General features: G+C 38.5%; 1 protein-coding gene across 1 annotated transcript in view; it reads right to left on the bottom strand.

The window, feature by feature from the left end:
- LOC121008169 (cytochrome P450 2K4-like) overlaps nt 1-14,558 on the bottom strand; it is an 84,644-nt gene that overhangs the window by 20,365 nt on the left and 49,721 nt on the right. The window contains exons 5-6 of the mRNA XM_040440560.1: nt 6,647-6,820; nt 6,192-6,333 (exon numbers count right to left, since the gene is read on the bottom strand). Of these exons, the coding sequence (XP_040296494.1) occupies nt 6,192-6,333; nt 6,647-6,820 (316 nt within the window). The remainder of the gene's footprint in view (nt 1-6,191; nt 6,334-6,646; nt 6,821-14,558) is intronic.

Here is a 14,558-nt window from a genome sequence, read left to right as displayed (position 1 = left end):
AAACAGCATGGGGAGGACATCTGGATGCATCTTGGACTCTTATTACCTACATATGACATACAATAGACAACCACACAAAAGCTATATGCCAAAAGCCGGGTATGTGCAAGCCAACAATCTATCCATGAGACAGATACAGTCAGCACACCTTATAATGGCAGCCTTCTGCACTAAGAGCCAATACGCCTCAAAGTTGCTTTATATCTGTTAGGGTGACAAAAGGTTTTCTGATTGTCCTAACATAATATTCAATAACCTTTCTATTTGGCCATTTTGGATTTTTTTAGCTCAGGAGAATGCTTCTATAATTTGTTTACAAGAATGCGGGCTTGATGAGCCGATTAAGGAGGAAGAATGGTCACATGGGAGGTCCATATGGTCAGGAAGCTCAGTAAATAAGAATGATGGAGTAGCCATTTTGATCGAAGGAAACCAGATATCCCTGGACAGTTATTTGATTATAGAAGAAAGAACATGTATTTCAGCAAATCTTGTTTTCCAGGGGGTTAAATTTTGTGTAATTAATGTGTATGTGCCGACCGGGTGAGAAGAGGGTAAAATTTTGTTTGAGAAAATTACGTTTTTTATCCAGGGTAGAACGCCTGTAATAATAGTGCGGGATATGAATTGTGATATACATTTGCAAGAAAAAGTATGTGAACCCTTTGGAATGATATGGATTTCTGCACAAATTGGTCATAAAATGTGATCTGATCTTCATCTAAGTCACAACAATAGACAATAACAGTCTGCTTAAACTAATAACACACAAAGAATTAAATGTTACCATGTTTTTATTGAACACACCATGTAAACATTCACAGTGCAGGTGGAAAAAATATGTGAACCCTTGCATTTAAATAACTGGTTGAACCTCCTTTGGCAGCAATAACTTCAACCAAACGCTTCCTGTAGTTGCAGATCAGGCGTGCACAATGGTCTGGAGTAATTCTTGACCATTGCTCTTTACAAAACTGTTTCAGTTCAGCAACATTCTTGGGGTGTCTGGTGTGAATCGCTTTCTTGAGGTCATGCCACAGCATCTCAATCGGGTTGAGGTCAGGACTCTGACTGGGCCACTCCAGAAGGCGTATTTTCTTCTGTTTAAGCCATTCTGTTGTTAATTTACTTCTATGCTTTCGGTCGTTGTCCTGTTGCAACACCCATCTTCTGTTGAGCTTCAGCTGGTGGACAGATGGCCTTAAGTTCTCCTGCAAAATGTCTTGATAAACTTCATTTTTCCTTCGATGATAGCAATCCGTCCAGGCCCTGACGCAGCAAAGCAGCCCCAAACCATGATGCCCCCACCACCATACTTCACAGTTGGGATGAGGTTTTGATGTTGGTGTGTTGTGCCTCTTTTTCTCCACACGTAGTGTTGTGTGTTTCTTCCAAACAACTCAACTTTGGTTTCATCTGTCCACAGAATATTTTGCCAGTACTGCTGTGGAACATCCAGGTGCTCTTGCGCAAACTGTAAATGTGCAGCAATGTTTTTTTTGGACAGCAGTGGCTTCCTCTGTGGTATCCTCCCATGAAATACATTCTTGTTTAGTGTTTTACGTATCGTAGATTCGCTAACAGGGAGTCTTTAGCTGACACGCTAGGATTCTTCTTCACCTCATTGAGCAGTCTGCGCTGTGCTCTTGCAGTCATCTTTACAGGACGGCCACTCCTAGGGAGAGTAGCAGCAGTACTGAACTTTCTCCTTTATAGACAATTTGTCTTACCGTGGACTGATGAACCTCAAGGCTTTTGGAGATACTTTTATAACCCTTTCCAGCTTTATAAGAACAAAATATATTGGGTTGTGATGGCTCACCTAGTTGTTGTATATGGAGTGGGTGCTCCAACCAGTATAGACACACCCTGTCTATAAAGTATTGTGGATTAATTGTAATAGATCAATTGCACTATAGGTGAACTTATTTATTTATTTATTTATTTATTCGTTTTTGGCACAGATAATATTATTAATATCAATTTTGATCAAATTGCATTATTGTTATTTTATTTGAGATATTCACTACAGGGACCGAATCACATCAAAGCCTCTATTTCACTACGGTCACCATATACCAAGACCCCCATTGGTCAATATCTTGGATATTGGTGATTTTACACAATTATTTTATTACAGTATATTGTTCTTATACATTTCTATAATTATATGTACAAATAAAACATCTATTACTATACTTAAGGAAGCCTCTGTATATATACTCCATATGAGGTGTGCACAACCAACTTGCATTTTTTATTCACTTTCCAGCTTTATGCAAGTCAAGAATTCTTAATCATAGGTCTTCTGAGAGCTCTTTGGTGCAAGGCATCATTTACATCATGCAATGCTTCTTGTGAAAAGCAAACCCAGAACTGGTGTGTGTTTTTTATAGGGCAGGGCAGCTGTAACCAACACCTCCAATCTCATCTCATTGATTGGACTCAAGTTGGCTGACACCTCACTCCAATTAACTCTTGGAGATGTCATTAGTCTAGAGGTTCACATACTTTTTCCACCTGCACTGTGAATGTTTACATGGTGTGTTCAATAAAAACATGGTAACATTTCATTCTTTGTGTGTTATTAGTTTAAGCAGACTGTGATTGTCTATTGTTGTGACTTATATGAAGGTCAGATCACATTTTATGACCAATTTGTGCAGAAATCCATATCATTCCAAAGGGTTCACATACTTTTTCTTGCAACTGTAAGTAAAGAAACAGTGGATGTGTCAGGGTGAGCTTTATTGGGGTTGGTAAGTGATTTTCCTTTAGGAGATATGCAGAAATTATGTAACGTAAGTATGAATACAGAAAGTAGGGAGGTAGAATCTAAGATAGATTACTGTTTTGTGTCACAAAACATAGTTCCAAAAAGGTAATTTCAAAAGAAACTTATTTTCTCAGACCATGAATGTGTGAGTTTGATATGAATAGTAAAATAAAATACAGAAGAGGGGTATGGAGGTTAAATGTAAGCCTGATGGAAAATGAGGAAGTATGAACAGAGTATGCAAGACAGTATGAATGGTGGTGCGGAAAGAGGAAAGACTTTGATAAAGTATGTATGTGGTGGGACTGGGTGAAGAAAAAAAACTAAATTTTCTTTAAGAACTTAGGTTATAAGGTAGCAGCAGGAAGAAGGATTTTTTTGTTAAAGAGGACCTTTCACCGATTCTTACCCTATGAACTAAGTATACATACATGTGGAGCGGCGCCCGGGGATCTCTCTGCACTTACTATTATCCCCGGGCGCCGTTCCGTTCTCCTGCTATGTCCTCCGGTATCTCCGTTCCCTAAGTTATAGTAGGCGGAGTCTGCCCTAGCGCTGGCCAATCGCATTGCAGAGCTCACAGCCTGGGAGAAAATAACCTCCCAGGCTGTGAGCTCTGCGCTGCGATTGGCCAGCGCTAGGGCAGACTCCGCCTACCATAACTTAGGGACTGGTATCTCCGCCTACTATAACTTAGTGAGCGGAGATACCGGAGGGCATAACGGGAGAACGGAGCGGCGCCCGGGGATAATAGTAAGTGCAGTGAGATCCCCGGGCGCCGCTCTACATATCTGTATAGTTAGTTCATAGGGTAAGAATCGGTGAAAGGTCCTCTTTAAGTGCTCGATTAGCCTTTTTATATAAGTTGAGAGGTGAGGGTATGGATGTGGAAGAAGATATCATTTTAGTTAAGAGAGAGATTAAAGAGATGCTGTTAGAAAAAGGAAGGAGTATCATGTACAGGGCCAAGTTAGATAAGATGGAGTTCGATGAAAAGTGCTCACGTTTTTTTTCTTTTTCAAAAAAGTGTTCGGGAGGAAACAGGGTATAGATGTATTGTATGGAGGACACGGAAATGAAGTGAGTGGAGATGGAATAGAAGAAGAGGTAGTGAGATTTTATGAAGAATTGTATGCAGAAAAGTGGAGGGAGGAGGTTTTGGAGGAAGATGTGCTGAGTGTAATAGACAAGAAGCTGAGTGAAATAGAGAGAGACTGTGTGATGAAGAATGTGAGAAAAGAGGAGATATGGGAAGTGATCAGCAGAGCGGCGGAAAACAAAACACCTGGTGAGGATGGATTGCCGATGGAGTTTTATAGTAGAATGTGGAACGTGATAGCAAATGATATGGTAGAATTGTATGAGTATATGAATGTGGTGACAGCTGAAAGTATGAAAGCAGGATTGGTTGTATTGATTCCTAAGAAAGGAGATTTGAAGTATTTAAAGAATTGGCGGCCTATTACTCTGTTAAACAGCGATTATAAGATATATGCAAAGATGATAGCAAATAGGATGAGAGGGTTTGTGGAAAGCTTGATTGGAGAGGAACAGACATGCGCAGTGCCTGGTAGAAGAATTCATGATAGTGTATGTATGTTAAGAGATTGTTTGTGGGATTGCAAAAGTCGGAAAAGTGGAATATATGTGCTGAGTTTGGACTTCGAGAAAGCATTCAATAGGTTATCACATAAGTTTTTGTTTAGGGTGTTATTAAAATTAGGTTTTCCTTCAGATTTTGTATGGAGAGTGAGAAGTTTGTATGAAGGAATATATAGTAGTGTGTTGTTGAATGGGAAGGTAAGTACAAGTGTGCAGGTCCATTCAGGAGTGCATCAGGGATGTCCACTTTCGCCAGTGGCTTTCATTTGTGTGATTGAACTTTTGTTGGGGCTGATACGTAAAGATAAAGTATGTAGAGGAGTACAGGTACCAGGAGGTGGAGGAAGAGAATGGAAAATGAGTGGTTATATGGATGAGATATTTGTTGTATGTGATTCTGAATGTGCTATTAGAAGAGTTAAGTTATTAGCTTCAAGTTTTTGCGGAGCGTCAGCTTTCAGAGTAAATTGGGATAAAAGTGAGTGTAAAAGTTTTGGAGGTAGGGACTTGAGTGTGGATATAGGTGTGAATGTGATGACTGGACCAATTAAGATGCTTGGGGTGAAATTTACAGGAAGTCTTGATGGGAAAGAAAGTTGGAATGATGTAAAGTTAAGAGTAGAGAAAAAACTGAACTTTTGGAAAATGCTTAGTTTGTCCTTTTTTGGAAAGATTTTAGTAATTAGAGTGTAGTATTCCCAATTTTTTTGTACACAGCATATGTTTTCCCTCCGGGATACATGTGCGTAAGACAGCTAAATTGGATATTGTTTGTCTTGTTTTTTTGAATTCTAGGTCAGAGAGAGCAAGGAGTGAAGTCTTAGTGAAGAAGATAGAGAAGGGAGATAGAGAAGGGAGGTTTGGGTTCCCCAAACTTAGAAAATTATTTTGGGGTGAATATAGTAAATATTATTCTGAAAGCTATTGAGATGGATAGTAAGTATGCTTGTATGTGCAGATATTTATTTGGAAATTATTTGTTTAGATTAAAGTGGGGTGAAAGCGATTTGTGTAGGCTCGTTTGGAGAGGTTTCACCTCTGTTCATTCATAGTCTAAGACTATATTCACATCTGCGTTGTGTTGTCTGGTTTTGAGATCCGGCACAGGCTTTCAAAACCGCAGCACAACGCTTCAGTTTTGTCCCCATTCATTGTCAATGGGGACAAAACTGAACGAACCGGAACGGAGTGCACCAGAATGCATTCCGTTCCGGTTTGTTACTTTCCCATGCCGGACACAAAACTGCTGCAAGCAGCGTTTTTGTGTGCAGCATGGGAAACTGAAGAAGCCGGATGCAGCACCAAAAACTCTCTAAGTCAATGGTGCCAGATCAGTTTTGTTCGGACACAAAAAAACTAATTTGGCACCCGTTGACTTACAATGGTTTTAGTGCCAGTTTCTTAATTTTTGATATAATACATTGAATAAGTTCTGAACAGATACAGCCGGTTGTATTATTTAAGGAAGCGTTTTGGTGTGGTTTTGAGTTCCCATGCCGGATCTCAAAACCGGACAGCAAAAACGCAGATGTGACAGTAGCCTTGGATAACTTTTGGGAATACAAATATACAAAGCTGGAGCAGATTCATACAACTGAAGGTCATAATGACCAAAGGTGACTTTACTGACTTGTATGAGGTAATTACATATGCATTCAGTTTTTTATCTTTATGTTTTTTTCCCATATTAATTCACACCAATTCAAAACCACAAAAAGGCAAGTAAATGAGAAGGGGACTATTAGAGTAACTGGAGGCTTCACATAGTAATATTCAATGATCAACAATTACTATCTAGCAACAGTTACGGTACTTTGAATCTCCGGGTACTTCATCATCAACAAAATTCCCCAGCGGATCGTTGTAGATGTAGTTTCAGTACCAGCGGCGAAAAGATCCAGGACTGCAGAAATCAAATTCTCCTCATCAAAATATGTCTCAGATTTTGTTGACTCCTGAAAACACATCACATGAATATTCTACATGTTACTCACTATCCATAGCCCGTTCCATTTCCAAAACTGTATAGTAAATTCTTTGCATCAAACTAATAAAAACCTATCTCCTCTGCTTTTATGGGATCTTTACCTCTTATGGTTTTTTTACAGGAAACTGTAAGGTTTTAAGTGTAATTTTCTCATGATTCTTCAAGCGCAAAGGACTAAGGCTATACAGCATGTGCCAATATTTGTGAGGTAATGGTAATGTCGATCTATTAACGTTAGATTGTGCTGACATGCACTACTATGGGAATCAAACATAACTCACCTGTTCCTGTTTCATAAGATATGCATCGATGTATCCGGTGATGTCATTGGCACTGAACTCTACTCTTCGTTTCTTTACAAAGTTTAGAATAAAATCTTTTAGATTTTGTATGTTCTGCATTACTTTGTTGTGCAGGCCCAGAAGTGATCCAATGAAGGGATAATAATTATAAAGCTGTTGGAATAAATAGATTAAATACATTTATTTCTTCAATGAGTTTTACAAAGTTTCTTTGACCTACAAGGCACTACAAGGTGTAAGGTCAGAAGGGCCCACCAGAGCACCACAGGAGCCTCTGGTGGGCCTGTCTCTAAAAACATAGTGGGCCCCCAAGTTTCAGGAGAAAATTCCCATTTGGAGCTGCTTTTGGAACTAATCACTTACCACTAGGGTTTATGTCTTTGATTAAAAACCTTTTAGACTTTATTGATTATATAGAGGTTGGACCCTAAGAATAATTTTCTCTGGTGGGCCCAAGGAACCCCAGCCTGCCGAAACTGACAAGGTGGTACCTAATATTCTTCATATATGGGTAAGAAAGAAAAGAAAACAGTGGCTCCACCCATTTAGGAAACAATGGTTCGGTGCACAATCTCACGGCACAACCGCCGTAAGTAAAATGAGGATAAGTAATAAATATGTTAGGGAGGCACTCAAATATCTGGCAAATGCATAGATGGACAAGATGTAAAAGGTAAAATGATATATTTATTATCTAAATATCTAAACAGACATGATTGTAGATCCCAAACACTATAAAATCCCCATAGTCATTAGTTGATAAACTAAAAAAATATAAAAATATAAAAAAATATATAAATATATTTAAAAAATGATACGTGATTTAACCAGGCCGCAGTCCAAACATCCAGCAATTGGTATAATCTTGTACATATATATTTCTCCACACACAGTTCTTTATAATGGAGTCTTGCTGATATGCTGCAATGTCTATAAATATATTAGTTTTATTTCTCATACACAGGCGCTTGCACTATTATTGTCTAGCGCTGCGGTATCGCAGCAGAATCGCCACCGCTGCTAATCACAAGTAATACGTATAGTCTCTCTTCAGGTACTGCGCGATGCACTCCCTATATGTCTCCACTATCTGTCAGTGCTCAAGAATCCGCAGTATACAGTAACTAAAACACCCTCAGGTTAGTAATTACCTGGTTCTGAGTCTTCGTTTCTTCGACTGTCTGTCCTGCGTTTTCTTATGCTTCTTATAATGTCACGTACAGAGTGAAGGGGATACAGGAGGCTGGACCCTACTGGTTTTGCTGATATTGAGCTTGCCCCGGCCGGTGGCACAGCTCAGTTTGAGCGGTCTGCTTACTCGCGTTTACACGGAGCGCTGTGTGACGTCACAGTAAGAGCTACGGGTGACTAGGAGGACCAAAGTTACTCCAATGCGTTTCGAATAATACGTTATTCTTCGTCAGGGATACTCGTTCAGGCTCCTAGTGTTGCTTTTAAAGGTCCGTATCTCCTCCCTTATTTAACCCCTTCATACCTAGTGCATTAGGTTATTAATCATTCAAAGGCGAACAGTTCGATTTCTGAGTTTAACCCTGAAGGTGCTAGTGTATTTAGGTTAAGAGCTGGTAGGGAAAATAGACAGACAGGACCTAATGAATAAAAAGAAACGGGAAAATAATGACAAAGAGGTGGAACCTTTTGAAATACCGCCCATTATCACACAATATAATGGCCAGGCAGGAATACTGAGAAAGATCATCAAAAAACACTGGGAGACCCTGAAAGAAGACAAAATAAGAGGAGATCAGATCCCAAACAACCCTGAAGAGATATTACAGTTTTACTCAAATGGTGGACTGTTTGGTTGATATCTGCACAATTGCAGTAGAATAGGCGTAATATGCTCACAAGTGTTCTCCTTTTAGCGATGATTGCAATATAAAATATAACCAATCTGGTAGTCAATGTAGCAATATGGCTGTTACCTAACTGATAGATAGCGAACAATATAGCTGTGAGGTATTACATTACCCCTAATGTAGATGGTTGCGCTGGGACAGCTGGATATCAGTCACGTTGCGTGGGTAAGTATGACCGCTTATTTGTAGTTCCTCATATAACTAGGAGGGTTTTTAAACAGAGGTTGGTGTCTCAAGATTATAATTCATTTCCCCATTGCGCTGTATCTTTGTTTGTGACACGCTGACTCCCCGAGTGGCGTCCCACGTGGTCAGAGGATATCACGTTCAACAGCTATGGAGGAGTTGGTTGCGCTGATATCGGAGCGCTGCCGGTTGAAGGTTCTCGAGACTTTCACAGGGGTATATTGCCCCTAAGGGATGTAATAGATGTCAATTCACTGCAGTTTGCTTCCGACCATACGCGTTTCTAAACTACGTGTTGCTTCCTCAGTGGCCTGCAGTGAAAAGATCGCAAGTCTCCATTTTAGCTGATAGCCCATCATTAGGGGAGGTATCTTTCTAGAATTCAAGACTTGGATAAAGCCTGAACTGGATGTTATTTTGTGCGTCTGAAGAAATTAAGTTTTAATTCACACAACAAATAAGTATGGAGATACAAATAGAAATATATATTGTAACATTAAATATATATCGTAACATTTACAAAACTGTTGTAACTGTTATGTATTTATGCTTGTAATATATAAAGAGAAAAATTATAAAAATATATATCATTTTAGAATAATGGGAAACAATAAAATAAAAATTTAAGTAAAATATATACCCTTTGTATATGATTGCACATTATTACTTTATACAAGGTATAGAAACCAAATTGTTCCAAAAAATGCACTATTATTGGTGGTGCGTTTTTACTGCGTTTTTTAAGGGACCAGTTTTTTTAGGTTTTTATGTTTTTTTAGGAAATGTATTGAGAAAATATTAATTCTTATACATCTATGCAAAATGCAGAAAGAACAATAACAGTAATAAATCAATAATATACCAACAGTGTACCAGACCCAGAAAATAGAGGTTATATAGTCTCAGATGGTATTCAACAGTTTGTAATTTTTTAATAATTTTTTAATTTTTAGTGTTTATTTTACTGCTTATATTCGTGCGTTAACCTCATGTTCTTATGTCTTCTTCACTATATAGATGGGACTCTTGTCTGAATTGGTGTGGGGTTGGGACCCTACCCGGGAGAGGAGATCGAGGTGCTGGTATACAGCCAGACCTCAATGTCCCGTCCCAGATTGGCACTCATCCCATATCTACAAGAATCCAAATAACTCAATTTCTGCATTGAGACCTGTCGGAATTAAAGTGTGAAATTCGAAGATCCTTTTTGATTCGGCTCTGGACATGCGTGCTATATGGTTTCCACCCCTCCAGGATCTTCTAATTTTTTTAAAGGCTACAAAGGTAAGTGTGGAGGGGTCACTATTGTGATGGTCTCTAAAATGTTTAGATACAGAATGTAATTAAAAGCCTTTTTTTAATATTTGCTATGTGCTTAGCTACCCTCTTCTTAAATGGTCTTTTTGTTCTACCTACATATTGTTTGTAACTTGGGCACTGTAACAGGTAGAAGACGTCTGTTGAATCACAAGTGAGGCCTTCTTTAATTTTAAAATAAAATGACTTGTGTTGATCTTACTTCTGTTATCTTCCTTGGAAAAGTAGTGACTTTGCAGTTATTGCACCTGCCACACAGATGGAAGCCCTTTGATGTCAGCCAGTTTGATGTATTCCCAATTAGTTTATTTTTAATTGTTGGTGCCACCTTGAGATCTATATTGGGAGCTCTGGTGTATGTTATCTGCAGGGTGCTAGTAAGCTGGGCCCAATAATCTTGTCCCATAAAAGATGATGCCAGTACTTACGTGTTATTTTTTCAACTGACTTATATTCAAAATTAAATGGACCTATATTCAAAATTAAACAGAAGTAAGATCAACACAAAAGTCTTTTTTTTTTTTTATTAAAGAAAGCCTCACTTGTGATTCAACAGACGTCATCTACCTGTTACAGTGCCCATGTTCCAAACAATATGTAGGTAGAACAAAAAGACCATTTAAGAAGAGGGTAGCTGAGCACATAGCAAATATTTTAAAAAAAGGCTTTCAATTACATTCTGTATCTAAACATTTTAGAGACCATCACAATAGTGACCCCTCCACACTTACCTTTGTAGCCATTGAAAAAATTAGAAGATCCTGGAGGGGCGGAAACCATATAGCACGCATGTCCAGAACCGAATCAAAAAGGATCTTCGAATTCAACACTTTAATTCAGACAGGTCTCAATGCAGAAATTTAGTTATTTGGGTTCTTGTAGATATGGGATAGATGCCAGCACCAGTATACCAGCACCAGTATACCAGCACCAATATGTATACCAGCACCTCGATCTCCTCTCCCGGGTAGGCTCCCAACCCCACACCAATTCTGACAACTTTCCAATTTACAGTACAGATCAAAAGTTTGGACACACCTTCTCATTCAAAGAGTTTTCTTTATTTTCATGACTAGGAAAATTGTAGATTCACACTGAAGGCATCAAAACTATGAAGTAGCACATGTGGAATTATATACATAACAAACAAGTGTGAAACAACTGAAAATATGTCATATTCTAGGTTCTTCAAAGTAGCCACCTTATGCTTTTAATACTGCTTTGGCATTCTCTTGATGAGCTTCAAGAGGTAGTCCCCTGAAATGGTTTTCACTTCACAGGTTTGCCTTGTCAGGTTTAATAAGTGGGATTTCTTGCCTTATAAATGGGGTTGGGACCATCAGTTGCGTTGAGGAGAAGTCAGGTGGATACACAGCTGATAGTCCTACTGAATAGACTGTTAGAATTTGTATTATGGCAAGAAAAAAGCAGCTAAGTAAAGAAAAACGAGTAGCCATCATTACTTTAAGAAATGAAGGTCAGTCAGTCAGCCGAAAAATTGGGAAAATTTTGAAAGTAAGGGCTATTTGACCATAAAGGAGAGTGATGAGGTGCTGCGCCATATAACCTGGCCTCCACAGTCACCGGACCTGAACCCAATCGAGATGGTTTGGGGTGAGCTGGCCCGCAGAGTGAAGGCAAAAGGGCCAACAAGTGCTAAGCATCTCTGGGAACTCCTTCAAGACTGTTGGAAGACCATTTCAGGTGACTACCTCTTGAAGCTCATCAAGAGAATGCCAAGAGTGTGCAAAGCAGTAATCAAAGCAAAAGGTGGCTACTTTGAAGAACCTAGAATATGATAATATTTTCAGTTGTTTCACACTTGTTTGTTATGTATATAATTCCACATGTGTTAATTCATAGTTTTGATGCCTTCATAGTCATGAAAATAAAGAAAACTCTTTGAATGAGAAGGTGTGTCCAAACTTTTGGTCTGTACTGTATATAGTGAAAAAGACTTAAGAACATGAAGTTAACGCACGAATATAAGCAGTAAAATAAACACAAAAGAACAAAAAATAAAAAAAATTATTTAAATATTGAATGCCATCTGAGACTATATAACCTCTATTTTCTGGGTCTGGTACACTGTTGGTATATTATTGATTTATTACTGTTATTGTTCTTTTTCCATTTTGTATAGATGTATAAGAATTAATATTTTCTCAATACATTTCCAAAAAAACATAAACCTAAAAAAACTGGTCCCATAAAAAACACTGTAAAAACGCATTACCAATAATAGTGGATAAGTGGAACAATGGAAAGTTTGGTTTCTATACCTTGGATAAACTAATAATGTGCAATTATATACAAAGGGTATATATTTTACTTTCATTTTTATTTTATTGTTTCCCATTATTCTAAAACTGTATATATTTTTATAATTGTTCTCATCATGTATTACAAGCATACATACATAACAGTGACAACTGTTACAATATATAACTATGTTTCTATTTTTATCTCCATACTTATTTGTTGTGTGAATTACAACTTAATGTCTTGTCAAGTACAGACGCACAATATTAACATTCAATTCAGGCTTTATCCAAGTCTTGAATTCTAGAAAGATAGCCCATCATTAGAGGGAGGTATCAGATAAAATAGAGACTTGCGATCTCTTCACTGCAGGCCACTGAGGAAGGAACACGTAGTTCCGAAACGCGTATGGTCAGAAGCAAACTGCAGTGAATTGACGTCTATTACATCCCAGGGCAATATACCCCTGTAAAAGTCTCGAGAACCTTCAACCGGCAGCGCTCCGATATCAATGCAACCAACTCCTCCATAGCTGTTGAACGCGATATCCCCTGACCACGTGGGACGCCACTCGGGAAATCAGCGTGTCACAAACAAAGATACAGCGCAATGGGGAAATGAATTATAATCTTGAGACACCAACCTCTGTTTAAAAACCCTCCTAGTTATATGAGGAACTACAAATAAGCGGTCATACTTACTCACACAACGTGACTGATATCCAGCTGTCCCTGCGCAACCATCTACAGGAGGGGTAATGTAATACCTCACAGCTATATTGTTCGCTATCTATCAGTTAGGTAACAGCCATATTGCTACATTGACTACCAGATTGGTTACATTTTATATTGCAATCATCGCTAAAAGGAGAACACTTGTGAGCATATTACGCCTATTCTACTGCAATTGTGTAGACCTCAACCGAACAGTCCACCATTTGAGCAAAACTGTAATATATTTATAGACATTGCAGCATATCAGCAAGACTCCATTATAAAGAACTGTGTGTGAAGAAATATATATGTACAAGATTATACCAATTGCTGGATGTTTGGACTGTGGCCTGGTTAAATCACGTATCACTTTTTAAAATATATTTATATTTATTTTTAATTTTTTTATATTTTTATGATTTTTTTAGTTGATCAACTAATGACTATTGGGATTTTATAGTGTTTGGGATCTACAATCATGTCTGTTTAGATATTTAGATAATAAATATATCATTTTACCTTTTACATCTTGTCCATCTATGCATTTGCCAGATATTTGAGCGCCTCCCTAACATATTTATTACTTATCATCATTCTTCATATATGGTAAAGTGAACTGTAATGCCCCAGAGTGGCATTACCACTTCTGCACCTCACTACTATCTCTAATGGGCTGATGGCATGTCATTCTATGCATTTATTTCCAGGTCCTATATAATGTGCATCAGGGCTGGGACAAGGCCATTTGGTGCCCAGGGCGAAGATGGCACGATGACGTCATGCACGATGACGTCATTGCGCCGGCCTCTGATAGGCTGCCGGCCTAGTGCCTGCAGCCAGGGGCATACATAAAAATCACTGGGCCCCATAGCAGGAATCTAAATTGGGCCCCCATTCCCCTTTTATAGCCCCTCCCTTTGTTCCATGAACTATTCTTGCTGCTGCGTTTTATAATTTATGCCATCAGGGCCGGAATGGGATTACAAAACAGCCCTGGCACACAAAAGAGGTATAATAGATGCAGATGTATATTATATACAGCAGTGTACAGTTATGTGAGGTACGCGGTATAATAGATGCAGTGTGTACAGGTATATAGTATATTCCCTAGTGTTCTGATATGTGAGGTACAGGGTATAATAGATGCAGTGTGTACAGGTATATAGTATATACAGCAGTGTACTGATATGTGAGGTACGGGGTATAATATATGCAGTGTACAGTATATACAGTAGTGTAATATGTGAGGTACGAGGTATAATAGATGCAGTGTGTACAGGTATATAGTAAATACAGCAGTGTATTGACACCTCGTCCCTCACATATCAGTACACTGCTGTATATACTATATATCTGTACACACTGCATCTATTATACCTCGTACCTCACATATATAGTATATACAGAAGTGTACTGATATCTGTACACACAGCATCTATTATACCTCATACCTCACATATCAGTGCACTGCGGTATATACTATATATCTGTACATATTGCATGTATAATACTGTGTAATATATGCAGTGTGTG

Source organism: Bufo bufo, chromosome 7, assembly GCF_905171765.1.
Source record: "Bufo bufo chromosome 7, aBufBuf1.1, whole genome shotgun sequence".
Taxonomy (NCBI): Eukaryota; Metazoa; Chordata; class Amphibia; order Anura; family Bufonidae; genus Bufo; species Bufo bufo.
This window is presented reverse-complemented; position numbering and strand designations above follow the sequence as displayed.